This window comes from Panthera pardus, unplaced genomic scaffold, assembly GCF_024362965.1.
Source record: "Panthera pardus isolate Hobbes unplaced genomic scaffold, ASM2436296v1 HiC_scaffold_13, whole genome shotgun sequence".
NCBI classification, from domain to species: Eukaryota; Metazoa; Chordata; class Mammalia; order Carnivora; family Felidae; genus Panthera; species Panthera pardus.
Window position 1 is genome coordinate 1,946,565 of NW_026526688.1, and position 20,685 is coordinate 1,967,249.

General features: G+C 53.7%; 1 protein-coding gene across 5 annotated transcripts in view; it reads left to right on the forward strand.

The window, feature by feature from the left end:
• Positions 1-20,503, forward strand: part of CLN8 (CLN8 transmembrane ER and ERGIC protein) — a 48,120-nt gene extending 27,617 nt beyond the window's left edge. For all 5 annotated transcript variants that reach the window (XM_019428016.2, XM_053900751.1, XM_019428015.2 and 2 more), the window contains exon 3: positions 19,481-20,503. In XM_019428016.2, coding sequence (XP_019283561.2) covers positions 19,481-20,044 — 564 coding nt within the window. In that variant the 3' untranslated portion in view covers positions 20,045-20,503. The remainder of the gene's footprint in view (positions 1-19,480) is intronic.
• The last annotated feature ends 182 nt before the right edge of the window (positions 20,504-20,685 follow it).

Below are 20,685 nucleotides of genomic sequence, written 5' to 3' on the forward strand. Positions count from 1 at the left end.
TTTACAATGCACTGTTCTCCGTGTACATTCTGATGCTCAGATCGCCCCAGATTGTGAGGGGGAGTCCCTCGCACTGGTCCCAGGGTCCTTTCCTTTGCCCCATCATTGCTTTTGAGTGCGTCCTTATTTTCTGTTGCAACAGGATGTCCCTTCTCTGTATCGTCCCTGTATTGGATTCAGCCATCTCTCCAAGGACCCTGGTTTTCTTCACTGGGGTTGGTACTTAGAAATCAAGATGTGATGGGGCGCCTCGGGGGCTCGGTCAAGCATCTGACTTTAGCTCAGGTCATGATCTCACGGTTCATGGGTTTGAGCCCTGCGTCGGGCTCTGTGGTGACAGCTCAGAGCCTGTTTGGGATTCTCTCTCTCTCTATCCCTCCCCCATTTGCACATACGCACACACTCTCTCTCAAAATAAATACGTAAGCAAATAAAATCTTAAGGCGTACAGTTTGGTGGGTTTTGGGATTCACAGGGCTGTGAAGCCATCACCACAGTCCACTTACAACACTGTCATCACCCAGAAGAGACCGCACTCATCAGTAGGCACCCTGTGTCCCCGGGATGTTGTTTACCTGTACATCTACCCATGCACCAATATCACAGTGTCCTCGTTACTGTAGCTTTTCAGTATGTTGTACAATTGGCAACGTTTCTACATATGACCTAGGAATGTCTCCACTTAGGTGTTTTTCAGAGGTAGGCACATGCATATGTTTTCTTATTGTCCCTTCTTTCCTACTGCACAGACACTTACTCTTTTCCTGGATGCGTTACATCCAGAAAGCCCCGCATCACTTCTCCACACGACCTACATGTTAATTATCCTTCGTTCTGTCATCACCCATGCTCGGGCCTTAGATAGTTTCCGGTGTGCTGGCAATGATAGATGACGTGTCAATGAAGAACCACGGGCATGCATGTTGTTGTATCGTGAGAGGTGTTAGGTGAGCTGGCCTCTGACCGTTCGGTAGAGCTCTCTCGTGAAGCCATCTTGGTGCTTTTTTGGGGGGTAGCTCCCTGATGAATATCTGACTTTCTTCTATGGAATTGGTCCCTTTAAGCCTTGTAGCTCTTTCGGGGTTGATTTTGGTAAATTTTTTTTCCAGAAAAGTATTCATTTCATCTAAGCTTCCTACTTCATTTGCATAGAGGTCTCGGCAAGTTTCTTAAGTGACTCAAAGGAGAAAACTCGAGTTCAAATTTTAAGAGGGCTTTGGGGGTAACTGTGGCTGTGCATATAACCCCATGGTGACCATCTTCCTTCTTGTCTCCCATGGTCCCCGTGTACCAAGGAGTTCTGATAAATGAAATCATGCTTAAAATGTAAAATGTAGGGGTGCCTGGGTGGCGTGGTCCATTAAGCGCCCAACTCCTGGTTTCGGCTCAGGTCATGATCTCACGGTTCATGAATTCAAGCCCCACATCGGGCTCTGTGCTGAGTGTGGAGCCTGCCTGGGATTCACTCTCTCTCTCTCTCTCTCTCTCTCTCTCTCTCTGCTCCTCCCCCACTCTTGCTCTCTCAAAATAAATACATAAACCTTAAAAAAAAAAAAAAAAAAAAAGAAAAGAAAAAAAGCAAGTCCACGCCGCAGCCAGCACCCTCCTCGGCCCTGGGCATCAGTATCCCGCGCCCTGCTCCCCCCACAAGCCTCTGCCCCAGTGGAGGGTCCTCCCGTGCCACAGGCCAGGTTGCCCTCTGCGCCCTGGGGGCTCCTTCCGCAGAGGCCCCGTCAACATTGCCTTCCCCTGGGCCAGGTCGCTCGGGGAGCCGGCCCTCCCCGTTCAGGTTTGCAGAGTCTGCCCTCTGGCCCGACGGTCGCTTGCCCTGCCCGCTGACTTCCCAGGCCCCCGGGGACACCAGGGGCCGTGTAAGGCCGTCAGCCCGCCCGCAGATGAATCAGGAGCCGGCTGCTCCGACCTCGAGGGACCCTGGTGCTGGTGCTCACAGGTGCTGTCCGCTGTTCCTCCTTTCAGAACAGTAGCGGCCCCGTGCTGTGGTGGCCCAGACTGCAGTGTAAGATCTACTTTCCCGTCCTGCCAATCACAGGGGCAGCCCGTGCCCAGAACTACCCAGGATGTGAAAACAGCAGGTATAGCGTCCCGTGAGCTTTAGATGTCAGCACACTCGAGTACTGGGGAGTGGGGGGGGGGGGGTCCTCGTTCAGTATCGGGCCTCACCTCTGTAATGTCTGCACATCCTTTCCAATCGCCAGGCATCACAGGTGACTCAATTATGCCAATGTTAGGGCTGCCCCGTTTTCTCAGAGCTTGGAAAACAGTAGAAACCACAGGCATACATATTTCAATATGAAATCCACAGCTTTCTTCAAAAGTGTACAATTAGGGAAAGGGAGTCCCGCGTCTCAGATGCTCACCATCCAGTTAATCCCACGAACGCTTTCTTTAATATGGAAAGCCCGGGGATGAACGTGACCCTCTGTTCCTAGATTACAAGCCTGTCAGGCGTCAGCGGAGGCCTGGGTGTGGGTCTCAGGCCCCTCGCTGGCTGCATGGCCCCGGGCCTTGGACTTACTGAGGCTTCTTCTCTTCGTGTGTAAACAGCGGTGATTCTAATAGTGACATCGGTTTTCTTTTCCCCCCCTCAGGCAAATTATTTAACCTCCCCAAGCCCTGGTTTCCTTTCCCATTAAACAGGGACAATAAGGACAATAATTGTGACCTAATAGTGAATTTTTACAAAGCAAATGCTCTCTTGTAAGCAGCATCCGAATCAGGAAAGGGAACGGCGGTCCTAGCATTGCGGCCATGGTGTAGAAACTCTGTGGCCTCTGCCCTCCGCACCCAGCAGAGAGCACGCCCCGTAGGACACCTGCGTGTTCCAGCAGGGACAGACAGACAAAGGAGGAGGCTCAGCGAAGGGCGGGTGGCAGGTGGCAGGGAGAGGCCCTCAGGCCGGGTGATGTCAGGTGCAGGTCGTGGGTTCACTGTGCCCCCTGGGACTGCCCTCTGTATGCTCTGCTGCACCAGCGGGCTTCACCCTGCTCCTCACTTGGCCCGTATCTGCACGGTCCCCTGCCCCGTCCGGGTCACTGTCTCCTCGCCGTCCAAGGAGGGGTCTGGATCCCCACATGCGGTGCCAGTGGCCTAGTCTGGTGCCCTGGGCGCCCGCGGCCTCCTCCCACCCGGGAAGGGCTGTGGACCAGAAGGAAGGGGGAGGAAGGAGGATGGCCAGCCCGAGCTGCCTCTGAGTTCTGGGCGGCGCTCGAGGACCACCTGGGAAGCCCCAGCGCGTCAGGACGCAGGTCACCCTGCTGGACTGGCCTTCCTGCCAGTGGCTTTCTGAGGACGGAGCATTCGGGGGCCCGTCGTGCGGTGATGCGTCCCATCCCGTGGAGAGTTTCTGGCAGTTCAGAATTCAAGAGGAAGGTGCTGCCACCCTTTGACTCAGAACTAGGTTCTAGAAATGAGACTGGCTACAGGAATACATCAGCCCAGACACGCTGATTGCCCGCCATGAGCGTGCGAGGTCGGAGTGTGGCCCTTGAGGACAGTGTTTTACGTCCACTCCCCTCCCCCAAATTAGCTCTTAGTTTAAGGTGACAGCCAGCACTTCAGAGAATCAGAATGTCAGGAATGAAGTGGCCTGAAAAGCCACACAACCAAAGTCACGAACGTGTTTTCAGAGGGTTTAATGGGATTCTATTAGAAAGTCACAGGAGAAAGTAATTTTACATGAGAAATTTCCCCCGGAGGCCGGAAAACAATGGCAACCCCCTCCATCTAACTTTCTGGCTTTGCTGTTTGCATTTACTTTTAAAATGGAGATTGTCTTTTGACTCTAATGAGATAATAAGACAGGGCGCCCGGGTGGCTCAGTCGGTTAAGCATCCAACTTTGGCTCAGGTCATGATCTCTCGGTTCATGGGTTCAAGCCCCATGTCGGGCTGTGTGCTGACAGCTCAGAGCCTGGAGCCTGCTTCAGGTTCCGTGTCTCCCTCTCTCTCTGCCCCTCCACCACTCATGCTTTCTGTCTGACTCAAAATAAATAAAATTTTTTGAAAACTTAAAAAAAAAAAGAACATGACATTCTTACTATATTCTAAAAGTGCAGCTCTAACCTTTCATCATCTCTTGTGGAGGAGGTCCGTATAGAGCAAAAAGAGAAAACACATTTCATTATTGCATATGCAAATCTGAATGGATATATTATTTATGTATTATATGAAATATTATATATATAACAGGTGTACCCATCTGTGGGTTGGCCTTGGCAAGATGACTTTGAATTCATTGGGAAACTTTTCTGAAATACCTTGAATTCACCTTTACTGTTGCCTGTTTTATATTTTTTTGTCAGGCAACTGACACTTTCTTTTTACTTAATTTTACATTTCTTTCCAAACACCACACAAATGAGCTTTAAAAGTCACCTCTGGGGGGCGCCTGGGTGGCTCAGTGGGTTAAGAGTCCAACTCTCCATTTGGACTGAGGTCATGTGATCTCACGGTTCATGGGATGGAGCCCCCTGTCGGGCTCCGTGCTGACAGTGTGGAGCCTGCTTGGGATTCTCTCTTTCTGCCCTTCCCCCACACTCTCTCCCTCTCTCAAAATAAACTTAAAAAAATAAATAAATAAAATCGGTTGAGCGGATCTGTGTTCTCTGGCTCTGGGACTCTGTCAGAACATGAGGCAAGGCTGTGGTTAGCTTGCAAATGAAAGTAATGTCCCAGTCGGGAGAAGGTTGGGATCAGAGTGGGAGCCGATGCGTCTGTGCTGCCTGCCACCAACGTTCTAATTTCTTATCTGGTTACATTTGCATTCGATTTACGATTCATGAATTTTCTATATATTGTATTTCACAACACTATGTCAGCGTTTAAAACTAGAAGAGGCAGGAAAGGTACGGTGTGATTTCCTTGGAAATTTTTTCAAGAGATCTTGGGGCCAGTAGGAAAAGCTTTTATGATGACTGTTTCTGAGTAGCATAAAAGTACCATGTGCCGGATCATGCAGTACCTGGACGTGTCTAGACAGGGGCTTCTGGTTATTTAGTTTCCTTTCATGAGGTGGATCCCCTCCCTTCCCCTGAGCGGGCCGTCGTACCCAGAGACCGGTGTTTCTATGCACTGATGATGTTTACGTGTCTGAAACGGGCAAGTTTAAAACCACAAAAATCACAGTCTTAAAAGACAAATTTGATTCCAGGCCTGAAAGATAATTCACTGTTGAATCTCATTCTTCATCGGGCTGCCCCACCCACTCCCCCGCTCCGTCGTGCTTCACAGCCCAGGGAGGAACGGGGTTCCAGCACTCCAGCAGCCCTGCTGGGTCCTGTTCCGAGCAGACTAGTCCTTTTAGCGGCATGTAGGGGACTCCACAGGACTAAGACGTGTTTCCAGCGACTTGCAAGTCCTGGGGCAGTTCCCGTAAAACAGCGTTAGGACTGGGGGCAGATGCCCACAGGTGTGGGAGAGGCGGCCACCTGCACTTCGCTCCCCTGGGTATCCGCTGGGAGGGCCCGAGCGTTCACCGCAGGCTTCCATCACGTGCATCAGCCACTGCAGACAATATGAGAATATTCCCGCCTGGCTGCTCCGGGCCCAAGCTCCCCATGCTCTTCCCAGACATCACGCAGGCTCTTTGTAGAGTTCTCCCTTGTAAACTCCCAAGCTGTGATGTGCATATTAGTAGTCCCGTTTTCCAGACGTTTAGACCGGAGCTCAGACTGTGTAAGTCACGCAGGATTTCAAAGTCTCAGAAACCAAAGTAGCGTCCCCAAATGGATTCCAAATCCCTTGTTTAGTCTATCCTTTGGTACTATTTCCTTCTTATTTCTGGTCTTCTTGATCCGGAAGCATAGCAAAGATCAGAATTTTCTGGTGTGGCAAACTGGAACTAATTCAGCCGGCTTGTTTTGTTAAACCGTGGCCATTAAGGTAATTATCTCAGTGGAAGTCCTTTGAGTAGGGTCCTGAAAGAACCCTAGGAATACACCCACAATATTTTTCTGCATTAAAACCACTAGAAGGAACTGTCTTTTTTGATTCAGACTCTAGTCTCTTCAGTCTGCTGTAAGATCTGAAATAGTATTTAAAAATAGATCAGCCAATTCCACCAGCAAATGCTAACAGCAAACTTTGCTAAAAGATAACCTCAAACTATTATTTACATCACAGTCTCTGTGTGTTAGGACCATGATTTACATTAGTCAAAACTGTCAGCGAATGAACTTACACAGAGCCGCCAAGCTGTAGGGGCGCTTAATGTTTCAATTAATTATGACAATTAGCTGCTTGGTTTTATTCTCTAAGCCTAGTGAGCGGGGCCAGAGATCTCTGAGACGTCTGGCAGCTGTAAAATCCCGACCTTAAATCGCTTCTGGGGTTCAGAGATTTGGGCAGGAGAGGGGAGGAGCCCACGTCTTGGAAAAACAAGAACAAGCGTGCTACCTGTGAGGCCCGTGTACCAGGGAACATCCTCCAGCCGTGAGTTCGGTTTCTTCGTAGTCTGGTTAAAGACACCTGGGTCCCCAGTCCCTCCCTTCAGTGGTCACGGTAACAATAGTGCGTTTCTTTGTAAATCATGAAACAGGCGCCGCTGGTTAACAAGTCCAACAGCACGGGGGCGACCTTCCCGTCCAGGCTGGACGCTCCCCTGCGGAACCCAGCGTGCCCCGGTTTTCCACCACAGATGGACTCAAAGTCTGCGAAGGCTGGAAAGCCTAGGACGCGCTCCGCATTGGGGGGCGGAAGCAGAAGGCGCGCTTGTGTCTCTCAGAGCACTACTCCTTGCCTCTGAAAATTGGCTGGGAAACGTGTGAACTCGCTGCATTTCCTAAGGCCCAAGCCCTGGCGGGTCTGAGAGCAACTGACCTCCTGAGGGGCCAGGACCGGCCTGCAGGCTGGACCAGTACCGGAAGGAAGGGGTGGTGCTCTGGGGGGTGGTCTGTGGCCCAGGGGCCCTGCCCAGGCACAGCCCAAGGGTCCTCAAGAAGGACAGGTGTCTGTATGGGGGGGGGGGGCGGGGGGGGTCCTGCCCCCGCCCACGCGTGCACAGCCCAAGGGTCCTCGTGAAGGGCCAGGTGATTTGAGGGGTCCTGCCCACGACCCGGCCCACGCGTGCACTGTCTTTGGGTGCTTGGGGAAGGACAGGTGTGTGGGGCGGGGTGAGGGTAAGTGAGGAGGGGGGGCGTCCTGCCCCCGCGTGCACAGCCCAAGGGTCCTCAGGAAGGGCCAGTGTCCCTGGGGGGTGGCGTCCCGTTCTTGGCCCCCGCCTGGGCTTGCGCAGCACAAGGACCCTCAGGAAAGACAGGTGTGGTTTCGGGGGAGCCTCGGCGCGTCCCCCCACCTCCGGCTCACGCGTGCGCAGCCGGCAGGTCGTTGGGCTGGTAGTCGCGGGCAGAGCCGGCCGCCACTGGGCGGTGCCGAGGCGGGGGCGGGGCGCGGCGAGAGCGGTCAGCCAATGGGTACCCGGCCCCGGCTGGGCCGGCCAATCGCGGCGTGGAGGTGGTCCCGCCCTGGGGGCGGGGCCGGGGCGCGCAATTAGCTCGCCGAGGCTGGGCAGTGGGAGAGGCTCTCAGACCGACGGCAAGTTCTGGCACCTGCCAGGTGAGTGCGGCTCAGGGCCAGGAAAGGGGGGGATACTGGGGCGGGGGTCCTGGGGCGGGGACATGAATGCGGGCCCGGGGTGGGGAGGCTGGGGTCCCCAGGCGGAGGGGGCGGGGTCCGAGTTTGGTGGCCAGTGCGGGCTGGGGGCGCGGGCGGGGTACCTGGGGAGAGGGATGCTGTGGCTCCAGGGGAGAGGCGGTGTGCTGACTGCGGACCAGGATGGGAGGCCGGGGTCCTTGAAGGGCGGGCCCCCAGAACTCCCACCGATCCGTGAACTCCGGGCGGCCCGCCCCCCCCCCCCGAAGATTTGCAGGACGGGGCGTGTAGAGCTCCAGGTGTCGCTTGTTCCCCAGGAACGGCGCAGTTAGAGGACCTCACGCAGGCCCCCATTGGAGCGAAGTGCTGTTTTCCCCTGGCACAGACAACCCAGGAAAAGGACCACAGGCAGCCCCCCAACTTTAGAGGGGTCTCCCCTACGCTCTTGGGCACCCACAGTGCAGGTGATGCACCGTGACCAGCACCCCATCCCGCCCCTGTCCCCTGGCTACAGACAGTGCAGGTATAGGACCGTGAACAGCAACCCCCCCCCCCCCCCCAATTGAGCAGGGTGGCCGGGGACAGTGGTAAGGGTTGTCAGGATTGTGCAGGAGGGGCCTCCAGGTGAGGGCCTGGAGGCCTGAGTCACCCAGACCCCGCTCAAGCCACGTGCCGTTGATGCGTTGAAGTGTTTGGAACAATAATTTCTCCTTTCTTATAAAGACGAAGTCATTGATCTGCTTTAGGATGAAGATAATTACTACCTGAAAACGTACGTGTTTCCCCTTCTCCCGGAGTATCACTGCTCCGGAAACTGAACTCTTCATCGTGTAGATTAGTTCTGAGTTTCTGAGATTTTGTCCTACTCTTTGTGTACCGCAGGAAGTTAGCTGTCTTCTGGCCTGGAAGCCTGAAGGCTTGTGCGGAGCTCCTGCGCAGGCGGAGTGTGCTGCCCCCTGGCCCTCAGGACCAGGTACTGCAGGGGTGCGCCCTATGCTGGCTTCACCATCAGCCACTTGTGGCTGAGCTGTGACTTCTGTGGGTGTGTTTGCGGGTGGGGCCGCCCCCGCCCCCCAACTTGAGCAGGAGCTGTTTTTGAGGGCTGTCTACCGGGCATGAGGTCTGTGTGTGCAAGAGAACAATGTGCAGGGTGAGGAGATGGTGTGAGAACATGCACCTGCCTGCATGCGGCCTGGGGGGCTGGTTGGTTGAGCATCTGACTCTTGATTTCAGCAGGTCAGGATCTCACCGCTCCTGGGATCGAGCCCTGAGTCGGGCTCTGCACAGACAGCTTGGAGCCTGCTTGGGATTCTGTGTCTCTCCCTCTGCCCCTCCCCTTCTTTTAAAAAAAAAAAAAAAATTTTTTTTTTTTAACGTTTATTTTTGAGACAGAGACAGAGCATGAACGGGGGAGGGTCAGAGAGAGAGGGAGACACAGAATCTGAAACAAGCTCCAGGCTCTGAGCTGTCAGCAAAGAGCCTGACGCAGAGCTCGAACTCACGAACCGTGAGATCATGACCTGAACTGAAGTTGTACGCCTAACCCACTGAGCCACCCAGGCGCCTCTGCCCCTCCCCTTCTTGAGCGCTCTCTCTCTCTTAAAAAACAAACCAAAACAAGGCCTCCTCGGTGGGTCAGTGGGCTAAGCGTCTGACTTCAGCCCAGGTCATGATTTTGTGGTTCGTGAGTTTGAGGCCTGTGTTGGGCTCTGCTGACAGCCCAGAGCCTAGAGACTGCTTCGGATTTTGTGTCTCCCTCTCCCTGTGCCCTTTTTCCATTCACACTCTGTCTCTGTCTCTCAAAAATAAACATTGAAAAAAAATTGTTTTAAAAAGCGTGAAATGCAGTTAAAGCAGTAATTCCAGGGATGTGTGTACCTTTATGTGCTTTAACTAGAAAGAAAGTGGGGGGGGGCAAGATTATTGGCTCTACAACGTCAGCTAATTAGAAATAGAATGACAGAACATCCCAAAAGTAAAGAGAAGGGAGAAAAGAAAAATGAGAGGGTGGAAATTAATCAAGTGAAAAATAATAACACCACAGAGACAGAACACAAAGAGACTAAAAAAATGAAAGTCCCCGGCAAAACTGATCAAAGGAAAAGTAAGAGAGAGGTGGGCCAGGGAGCCAGGGAGAAGGCATAAATAAATAATCTCAGACATTGTGGTAGCACAGCTAGGGTCTCCCGAAGTGTCCATGTCCTAATCCCCAGAGCTAGGGACTCCGTGACGTCACATGGCAATAGGGACTTTGCAGATGTGATTAAGGCAAGGACCTTGAGATGGAGATGTTATCCTGGCCCGAAGTATTCTCCAGTGTCCTTGGTCTTGGCCGAGGGAGGAGAAGTGTTTGGAGTTAGGCGGTGTGACGGGGACCCTGCTCACTGCCGTTGGCTCTGAGGCTGGAGGGAGGGCGTCGGGCCGGGGAATGTGGATGACCTCTAAAGCTGCACACAGCGAGGGGCAGATCTTGTCCCCGGAGTCCCCGGGAAGGGACACAGCCCTCCACCATCTTGATCGTGTCTCTGCGAGAGCCGTATAGCACTCTGACCCACAGAGGTATAAGGCACTACATCTGTGTTGTTTCAGACTCACTGTGTGATCCTGTATCACAGGAGCAGTGGAAGACCAACGCGGGTGTGACGAGCGGGGCTAAGCCTGTGCACGTGGCAGAGATTAAAACCACAACAGGACCACGTCATAAGTAGCTCTACAGTCCTAGAATCAGTGGATACATTCCTCAAAAAAAAAAAAAAAAAATCTAACTTGCCAATACCGGTTGAAGGAAATTGACAAGACCGGAAAGTCCAAATGGCATTTAAAAAGTTGAGTAAGTAAAAATTTCCGGCAAGAAAATAGAAGCTCCAGTCGGTTTCGTGGACTGGTTCTACCAAATATTCAAGGAAGAGAGAATTCAATTTTTTTTTTTTACATTTATTTATTTTTTGAGAGACAGAGAGAGACAGAGCACAAGCAGAGGAGGAGCAGAGAGAGAGGGAGACGCAGAATCCGAAGCAGGCTCCAGGCTCCGAGCTGTCGGCACAGAGCCCCACGCAGGGCTCGAACTCACATGACCTGAGCTGAAGTCAGATGCTTAACCCACTGAGCCACCCAGGTGCCCTGGGGAGAATTCGAATTTTAAACTGTCCCAGAGAGTGGACAGAATCCATGTATTTTATGAGGTTAGACTTGATAAGAACAGTGTGAGAAACGAAATTCCAATCTCATGAACTTAGACTTAAAAAAGTCCCTGAGACAATTAGGCAAATGAATCTAGCAATCCTTTATCCTAGGAAGCCAGGATTGTTAAAATTTAGAAGATCTATTACTTTTTTTAAAGTTTATTTATTTATTTTTGAGAGAGAGTGCATGAGCAAGGGAGGGGCAGAGAAAGGGAGGGAGAGAATCCCAATCAGGCTCTGCGCCATCAGCAGGGAGCCCCACGCGGGGCTGGAACTCATGAACCATGAGATCACGACCTGACCCCAAATCAAGCGTCAGACGGTTAACTGACTGAGCCACCCAGGTGCCCCGAAAATCTATTACTTTTGAATCCCCACTAGAAAAACCGCATGCTCGTTCAATAACTACAGGGAAGACACTTCGTAAAATTCAAACCCCATTAATAGTAAAAACTCCCGGCATGTGGGGGTGAAAGTGAACTTCCTTAATCTGCTAAAAGGCATTTACACTTGTATGAAATAGAAAGAAAAAAAAAATTACCCCAGGAGGCTAAGACAGCTGGCGGGAGTTTCTGTTGGTGCACCTGTTTGCGAAGGGATTGGGTCACCTAGCGACACTGAAGATGTGCATGCCCTGTGAGCCAGCATCTCCGGTCCTGGGCGTCCATCCTCGGAGGGAAGGCAGACACGCACGTGAACGTCCGCGGAAGCGTGTCCAGAACGCCCGCCCCCTGGGGGTCACGTAAGATGTATGCAGAACTTAATTTTTTCAAAGTAGTGAAAATGAGTGAACTGCGTGTAGGATAACAAAGAAAGTCTCAGGAAAATACATGTTTGTGTACAATACCTAGAACATGCAAATCTAAGCAGTATATGAGAGATTGAGAGAGGGCCCGAAGGACTGGTAATTAAAACAATAAACTAAAGACGGGGTGCCTGGGGGGCTCAGTTGGTTAAGCCGCCGACTTCGGCTCAGGTCATGATCTCACAGTTCGTGAGTTCGAGCCCCGCATCAGACTCTGTGCTGACAGCTCAGAGCCTGGAGCCTGCTTCGGATTCTGTGTCTCCCTCTCTCTCTGTCTCTCTCTCTCTCTCAAAAATAAAGAAACATTTAAAAAAAAAAATGCCTGCTTCCTTCGTACTGCTTTCTTGCCAGCCTTACACGGAAAGCGGGCCTGCTCAGCGCCTGGAGGACTGAGCTGTTCTGCTCAAGGCAATCTCCCTTTCTCCTCCAGTATTTCGGTTCCTCAGGCCCTGTTTTCTGACAGATAATTCATAAGATAACAGATACTGTGGTTGTGGACGCATTGAGGATGTCGGCTAAGTGATTTGCCTCTCATCAGAACTTAATGGCGCTTCGAGGAAAACCCAGTCGTGGGGGGTGAGGGAGGCCAGACTGGGGATCAGTTCTGATCCCCGTGAAATCTCAGCACCAACGCGTTGGTAAACTTTGTGATGGGAAAGATACCATTTTATCCTTTCTTTCCAATATTAAATGATGTAAGAAGCACGATACTGTGTAATCCTGAGCCCGGCCATGTGATGAAAACATCTCAGTGTGTTTAAAGTGTATGACAGGGGCGCCTGGGTGGCGCAGTCGGTTAAGCGTCCGACTTCAGCCAGGTCACGATCTCGCGGTCCGTGAGTTCGAGCCCCGCGTCAGGCTCTGGGCTGATGGCTCGGAGCCTGGAGCCTGTTTCCGATTCTGTGTCTCCCTCTCTCTCTACCCCTCCCCCGTTCATGCTCTGTCTCTCTCTGTCCCAAAAATAAATAAAAAACGTTGAAAAAAAAAAAATTAAAAAAAAAAAAAAAAGTGTATGACAGAGTTCAGGGGCACCTGGGTGGCTCAGTGGGTTAAGCGTCTGACTTCAGCTTGGGTCATGATCTCACGGCTCATGAGTTTGAGCCCCGTGTCGGGCTCTGTGCCGACTGCTAGGAGCCTGGATCCTGTTTCAGATTCTGTGTCTCCCTCTCTCTCTGCCTCTCCCCCCCGCTTCAAAAGTAAATAAACATTTTAAAAAGTTTAAAAAAAACTAATAAACTAAAGCAAAGGAACGACAAATACAAAATTAGGTTACTTCAGTTACCACTGGGAGGGAAGGGGTCCCAAAGGAGGTACTGATCTGTTCTGTTTCTTAGTAGAAATAAACCTACGTGGTGCCTCATGTGGAACGAATGGCAGACGGTCAAAACAGCAGAATTCTGTGTAATCAAACCTGTGGTCTGCCCATTACTGTAGACGGGTGGGGACTTGGGAGGTAATCTAACCCAGCCCACAGACCCCGGGAGTTAAACGTTTTACACAGTCATCCAGCGAGTTGAAGCATGGCTAAGACAAAGGCGAACACCTTTGCAGCCAAATGCATGTTTTATTACTGCGGGATGTTGCTTCTTACGAATGCTGTTTAATTGGCCTGTTATTTCATCTAATAATGTCTGTCTTCAGAAGAAGAACTGCTTAGGAGATTTTAGAAAACGGTACCATTTTCCCTTCAGACGTCATTGTTGCTTATCTTCCCCAACATAGCCGTCTTGTCTAAGTATCACTTGGGAAGGAAGGAAGAAAAGGGATTAAAACAACAATGTCGTGACCATACGCTGAGTCATATCTACAAATGCTCCACATGTTGGCTGGACCTAACCCTGCAGGGCCCAGCTCTCAGCGCCAGGAAGGGCGGGGCTGTTTGTGTCTCAGAGAAGCTTCCCGGTAGTCCGCTTTTAAACAACACAGCCAGAAATAATCTGGGGGACAATTAGATGAAAACTGAAAAAAAACCCAAAGTGATCAGAGTTAACTGAAAGGTCTGACTTGGGGTCAAGGCAGGGAAGCTGATGGTCCTGGTGGCAGCACTGCGATCGCGGGCAGTCACCAGGGCGCTGGCTGCCCTGTTGTGAAGGTGGCTTGTGACGTATCGGCTCACTTTTTACGTTGGTGGCTCAGTCGGTTAAGTGCCCGCCTCTTGATTTCGGCTTAGGTCATGATCTCGCAGTTTGTGAGTTCAAGCCCCCATTTGGGCTCCTTGCTGACAGGGAGGAGCCTGCTTGGGATTCTCTCCCTCTCCCTCTCTGCCTCTCTCTCTCTCTCAAAATAAATAAACATTTAAAAAAATACTTTAAAAAGTGATAGAAAATAATAGAACTGACTGTAAAATTATTTAAAATTTACATTAAATGTTGATGCCCCAAAAGATGTAGGTTTAACTAGAGAGGAACAAAGGATCATGCTTTGAGAATCTGAAAGCAGGAAAAATAAAGACAATTTAAAACTCAGTGTTTATGTAAAACTCTTCCAACTGTACCTCTTTTCCGCTCAACTTAAAAATGAACCATCTTGGGGTGCCTGGGTGGCTCAGTTGGTTAAGCGGCCGACTTCGGCTCAGGTCATGATCTCGCGGTCCGTGGGTTCGAGCCCCGCGTCGGGCTCTGTGCTGACAGCTCAGAGCCTGGAGCCTGTTTCGGATTCTGTGTCTCCCTCTCTCTGACCCTCCCCCGTTCATGCTCTGTCTCTCTCTGTCTCAAAAATAAATAAACGTTAAAAAAATTAAAAAAAAAAAAAAAGAACCATCTTGAGGTACAATTTACCTGCTATAAAATTAACGTACCCGTTTTCACTTAACAGCCAGATGAGTTGAGAAAAACGCATATGCCATGTATGCGCCCCCCCCAACCACGACAGACAACACTGCCTTCACCCCAGATTTTCTTATGTCTCCCCAGATGACTCACCGGCTCCCCCGGGCCACGTCGGCTGTTTAGAGCTTCGTGTCAGTGGGAAGACACATTCCCGCGTGTCTGACCTCTTTCGTCTGGCATAATGTTTGGAGATTTATCAATACTGTTCTTTTTTATTACTGAGTAGCGTGCCGTTGTCTGAATATAACCAGATAGATCTGTTTATCTGCTCACCTGTGGATGGGTTGTCTCTACCTGGGGTCTCTGGAAGAAAGCTTCCAGGCTAATTCTTCTACAAGACTTTTGTGCACACACATTTTTATTTTAGCTGGGGTAAGCACCAAGAGTGGCGATCCTGGGTCGGCGGTGAGTGTAGGCGTGATGTGTGACAGACCGCACCCAGTGCTGCGGGTTAAACGGACTGTTTGGGCTCCTATAATCACGTGTGACCATCCTACCTTCTCCACGGACTTGTCGGCACTTGGTATTGGAGACTTCACTGCATTCTCAATCTGGAGCGTGAACACCTCATTGTATTTCTTTTTTTAAAAGATTTATTTAAGTAATCTCTACATCCAATGTGGGGCTTGAACTCACAACTCAAGAGTCGCATGCTCTATGGACTGAGCCAGCCGGGAGCCCCCACCTCGTTTTAATTAAGTTAGAATAGGGCCGGAGGGTCACAAGCAGAGTGAAGAGAGGTGCACGGGAATGAGGGAGTCCTCAGGTCATTGGGGAAATGACTCCTCAGCCACAGGGGTCCCTCTGGGGGAGCGGAAGCCGTCCTGGGAAGGCGGTGGGTTGGGGTTGTCCGCCTGCAGGCTGGAGGGTTGGCCCAGGAGCTGGGCTTCCTGGAGCAGGTGGGATGAGGGGCAGCCATCGGCCCAGGTGAGACTGTTCGGCCAGCTCGAACACAACCTCCCTCGGGTCGGTTTGATCAAAGTCTCATCAACCGCCGCCTTGCTGCCCTGTAATGACCCGCGTCCCAGAAATCTGCGAGAAATACCTCTTTTAGGGACAAGCTTTTGAATAATGGCGATACCTAAAACACAGTGTGAGGCGCTACCCCAGCCAAGTCTCCCTTGGTCTCCAGCCTGCGGATAAAAACCGGAGATGGGAACAGCAACAGACCGCCTCCCTCCTGCCTTAGCCTCTGTTAATCCCGTCACCTCATGTCTCTATGAGGCAGAGCCCCGGCTTGAATGTGCTGGAAGCAGGGGGAGTCCTGCGGGTAGCTGGGAGCCAGGTCAGATCACGCATGGTCTGCGTGAAGGCTGGCCGCGTGCGGATGGACTGGAGCACGCTCAGAAGGAAGGCACTCCTGGAACCCCCGGGCTGGCGATCTCGGAGGCTCCGCGCAGGGTGGGGGACGCGGGGCAGGGGAGGGCAAGTCTGGGGAAGCCTGACTCAGGAGGGCGCAGGGCCGTGGCCGTGGCAGAGGGAGAATTGCTTTGTAGCAGAGAGAGGAAGCCAAGCCGTGAGGGAGAGCGTGGGACCCCGAGGTGTCCCTGGGGGATGCTTCGGCAGAGGGATGTCGAAGGACAACGTTCTACTCCCAGCACTTGGACACCACACGCGTGGAGTCCCTGCACCAGCCAGTTCTCCCGGCATCAGCCCGGGGTCCTACAGCCTGTTGGCGTTCAGCGTCACATCCCCAGGCTAAAGGGCTCCATCCTGTCCTGTGCTTCTGACCCGCGTGGTTCCCACGCCCCCCCGCCTCAGCTTTCAGTCACTTGCCCCAGTGGCTCGAGAACTCAGGAAACCCCTTGTGTGCACTGGTTTGTTCTGTCATAAAGATACTACTTACCTGGATGGCGAAGGGTGCTGACCAACGGCTGGATCAAGAGGCACGTGGGCTGAGGTCTGGGAGGGCCCCTGGGAGCTCCTGTCCTCGTGGACGTGGACGGGGTGGGGGTGGGGAGGGCATCACCCTCTCAGCACGTAACACGTACACCCGCCCGGAAACTCCCTGAGCCCCCCACTGGTGGGAGACACTATTTTACGGGGGCTTCCTCACGTAGACATGACGGTCGTTAGCCCAGTGTCGGGCCCCTGTCCCCTCCTTGGGATGTGGGGGTGGGGCTGAAGGGCCCAGATTGTGGCCCCGTGTTTCCACTGACCAGCCCCTGCCCTGATGCTATGCCGGGTCACCTCATTGGAACAACTGTGTTCCTACCACCCAGGAGAGTGCAAGGAATTCTGGAGCTCTGTGTCAGGAATTGGGAGCAGATACATGAACGCTTTTTAAAAATTATATCGCAGAAGTGTAACAAAAACCACGTTGGAAAAGGTGGGGGAGCAGACAAGGCAGCTGGGAATGAGAACACATCCTAGGTTGGGTTCTGCCTTCCAGGAAGGGCCCTGGGGAGCTGGGCTGCAGCCCCGCCCGCCCTCGCTGTGCGTCTGCAAGTTTGAGTGAGGGTAAGGGGGTCAGGAGGATTGGCCTGTTTGGTGCATTGAAATAAAGCCAGACTACAAGGCTGAACTCTGGGCAACAGAGTCGCCAAGATGGGGTTGGGCAGGAGCAGGGACACCTTGTCCCGGGTCAGAGCCAAGGACTACATGTCCTGCGTGAGGATAGGAAGGGGCAGAGCGAGGTCACCCTCGAGCCTCAGGACTCCTGGGTAAGATGGGAGGAGAGGGAAGGTGCCGGTCAGCCCCATGGGGTTGCTGGAAGAAGGAGTCACCGTGGAGGGAGCGTCCGTGAACCTGGTGGAAGGAAACTCTGCATCCATGGGCGGTGCAGCTTGCACCCAAGGGACCCGGGGAGCACACTCTTGCGAGGCGTGGGATCGCTCCCGCCACGCTTCCCGTAGCCTCTGCCATGGGTACGGCTGTCTCTCCTCTGCGCTCACCGGCCTCCTGGCACCGAATTCCCGGAGTCCATGGCGGGCACCACGGCCTGGCCTCCTCTGCCCCGGCTCACACAGCACCACGATCTCCCTGTGCTTCTCCGGACGGCCCTCAGACGGCAGCGGGGACCGGGGTGACCGCGGAATCAGTATGAGTGCGCATGGTTGGGGCACAAGATGCCCTGCTTCCCACTAATGGAGGGCCTCAGGCCAAGGGGACAGCTTTGGGGCGCAGGCCTGTCTCGGCCGTGTGTCTTGCTAGGCACGGATGACTCCTACGCTCGGCAGCACTGAGAACCGCAGCTTGCCGTGGGCAGAACCATGGCTCCCGGAACAGAAAAGAACCTTCTAGATCATCCACAGGAGTCTTCTTCTTCTTTCCCTTCTTCAACATTCCTTGCCAGCTCCAGCCCCTCCAGCTTGGAATTGTTCTGCCAGAGGCTTGGGCGGGGGTGGGGGGGGGGTGGGGGGAGGAGGGAGGCCGAGGAAGGGCGTGGGGGAGGGAAAGAGCTTGTGCTGTCCGTGCGCACCGCGTGAGGAGGGGCACGGCCCTGCGGATGGGTTTCAGGACTCGAGCGTCAGCCCCGCAGGAGCCAGGAGCCACCTGGAGCGTTTAGATGGACGCGTGGCATGTGACCGGCCCCTCCCCGGTGCTGCAGGCGTCTGGACATGGAGCCGCCTGCTGTCCTGAGAGCCCCCCCACCCCCCACCCCCGGCCTCTCCTCCACTGGACGTAGCGCAAAGCAAGAAAACAGCTTAGTCGTTGTTGCAAGTTCTCTGGGAACAAAAACGTTCCTGTTCCCCGCCTGGAACAATGCTTCCTTCTCCCCACCAGATTCTAGCGACCCATCTGAAACAGAGGGGCAGTGTTACCCCCAGCTTCGCCAGGCCCCTCCACCCTCCGCTGGGCTTCTTGTCCCTTTTCTCCTCCCCTCCCCCCACAGGTCATCCACTTGGCCCGCCATCCATCCAAGGGGGCACCGGTGGGCGGGGTGGGAAGTGCCGCTGTGTCGGGCCAGCACTGCAAAGGGCATGCGGAGAGAAGGCCACGTCCCTGCTGGGGGGTCCACATGACCATCTCCCTTCTCTTGCTCTCCTGACGGCCGTCTTCCACTGGCCAACATGTGTGGGTGGCGCAGCTGACGGGATCCGGGCCCAGTTAGCCCGTCCACACACGCGCCCCATTGGTCATCTGTGCACGGGAGGACAGACAGTTTTGAGCAAAAGAATTTGTTCTAGGTCTTCTAGGTCTGCAGCTAGGAGGGCAGACCCCGTCCTGTGGGAAACAGGCGCCGGGCATTTCCCCACAAGCCTCACTGGGGACCTCGTCGGGAGACCTGCCGCCTATCCATTGGCCCATCTTTTGCATCTGGCTCTGTCTCCCCACTGTCTCCTCCAATTAAGTTTTGCAAACATGTTCCGTGGGCCATGGACATATGCAATGCCAATTTGCAAAGACCAGTAACCTCCAAATGCCCTTGAGGCAGCTTCCCGGAGCAAAAGCAGCAGAAAGTTCCCCAACACCAACTCAAGGAGAGAACGGCCGCTAGAGAGAACCTTGGAGCTAGGCAGGCAATGTCCTGTTGTGAGTGTGGGGCGTTCAGCAGGTGGACGCCAGGGACGCCTGCCATCCTCCCATCTGTGCAATCATGGTGTAGTCCTGAGGCAGGGCTTGTCGACACTCCACACCGCCGGCCCCCCGGTGTTCCACCTGTGGACACCCCACACCGCCGGCCCCCCGGTGTTCTACTGGGCCGCCACATCAGTGGGAAAACGTTTATGACCATCTGACCCTAAATCCCAACTCCGTCCAACATGTGGGGACAGGAACTGGAGTCCCCATGAGTGCAGCCAGGAAAGTCAAGAGAGGGCACACCTGCTGTGTGTGAGACCTAAGCCAAGGGGTCTCAGGCCAGGCTGCTCCCGGCTCTCGCTGATCTGTGTCTAACAGCTTTGTTGAGGGATAGCTGACGTACGATAAACTGTGTGTAATCAAAGTTACAATTTAGTGAGTTTGGACGTCTGTGCACACTTGTGAAACCATCACCACAGTCAGGAAAGTGAGCACAGCCTCCCTCCCCCACTAGGACCACCTAGAAGCCAATCCTGACCGATTCTTGAACGGTGTGTGTGTTAACCTAGTTGCTTGTTTTCGTTTTACTTTCAGAACTTTATAAAGACACAGCGATCAGTTGACTGGAAAGGAACCGTGCATGGTTTGCAAAGCGGTCCGCCTCACTATGTGTCTTTGACTCTGTCCTCAGGGATCGGGATGTGCCTCACCAGGAGTGGCTGCCCCAAGTTCATCTACAGCCCCTTCTTATCAGCCTGGTGTATCCTCTGGTGGCCCACACGGGCCGGACTGTCCCCCAGTGGGTCCTGCGTACCCATTGCAAGCCAGGCACGGCTAGCAAGGGTTGGAGTGCATGTGGGGGATTGGACACAAACACAGTGGGGAGCAGTGTCCCTGGGGCACAGCTTGGGAGGGGCCGGCCTGGGAGGAGGGGTGGCTGGAGGGGATGGAAGGAGGTGGGGCTGTGGACAGAACGTGAGACACATAGGGTATCGGTATACTGTCGCACGCATGCTGACTGAACAAGTGGCGTCTTTCTGGCCCTGTATTTGGTGTCGGGAGGCCCAGAAGAAGCGGGAGCACCCCCGTGGCTCAGAGCCTGCAGGGGAAGAAGCAGACACACAGGAGCACTGGTGGCCCAAGACTTCAGTTAGCTGAGCACAGCCCGGGCGCCGGAGGGAGCTGTCCTTAAACCAGCAGTGTGTCCTCTGTGTCTGTTCCACGTCAGACCCTGGCGTTGCCCCAGCAAGCTCCCTGCAGTGATGTCGGCCACCCCCAGGCTTCTCCCGGTCCTTGCCGGTGGCACCGGCTCTGATCCCCCTGGTTGACTACTCTCCCATCACACCACGTTGTCCCCTGACCCCTGACATAACCGTTAGCAAACACTAGAACTCCTAGCTCCAGTGTGGGCAGGTCTGTGCCCACGGCCACAGTTAATCTTCACTCCCTAGGGCCTCCCACGCTGGGGACCGAGAATAAGCCTGCGTACACGGAGAACACTGAGGCTTAGTGAAGTCCAGAACATGTCAAGGTCACCCAGCTGGGAGGTAGCAGAGATTGAGCCTGGCGGTCTGGTTCCAAAGCCTGCTCTGTCCTCCCGCCCGGAGGAGTGACTGCCGACTTCCTGTCCGGAGCAGTGGCCGCGCTGTCCTCCCGCCCAGAGCAGTGGCCGCCAACTTGAGTTGAGCAACATGCCCAGGAATCCCGTCCGTAGGCAGGGGCAGGGACAGGCACTAGGAGACACATGAAGAGACTGGCTGTAGGCACTTGGCTGGCGGGGTGTCAGGATGGCCGGGAGT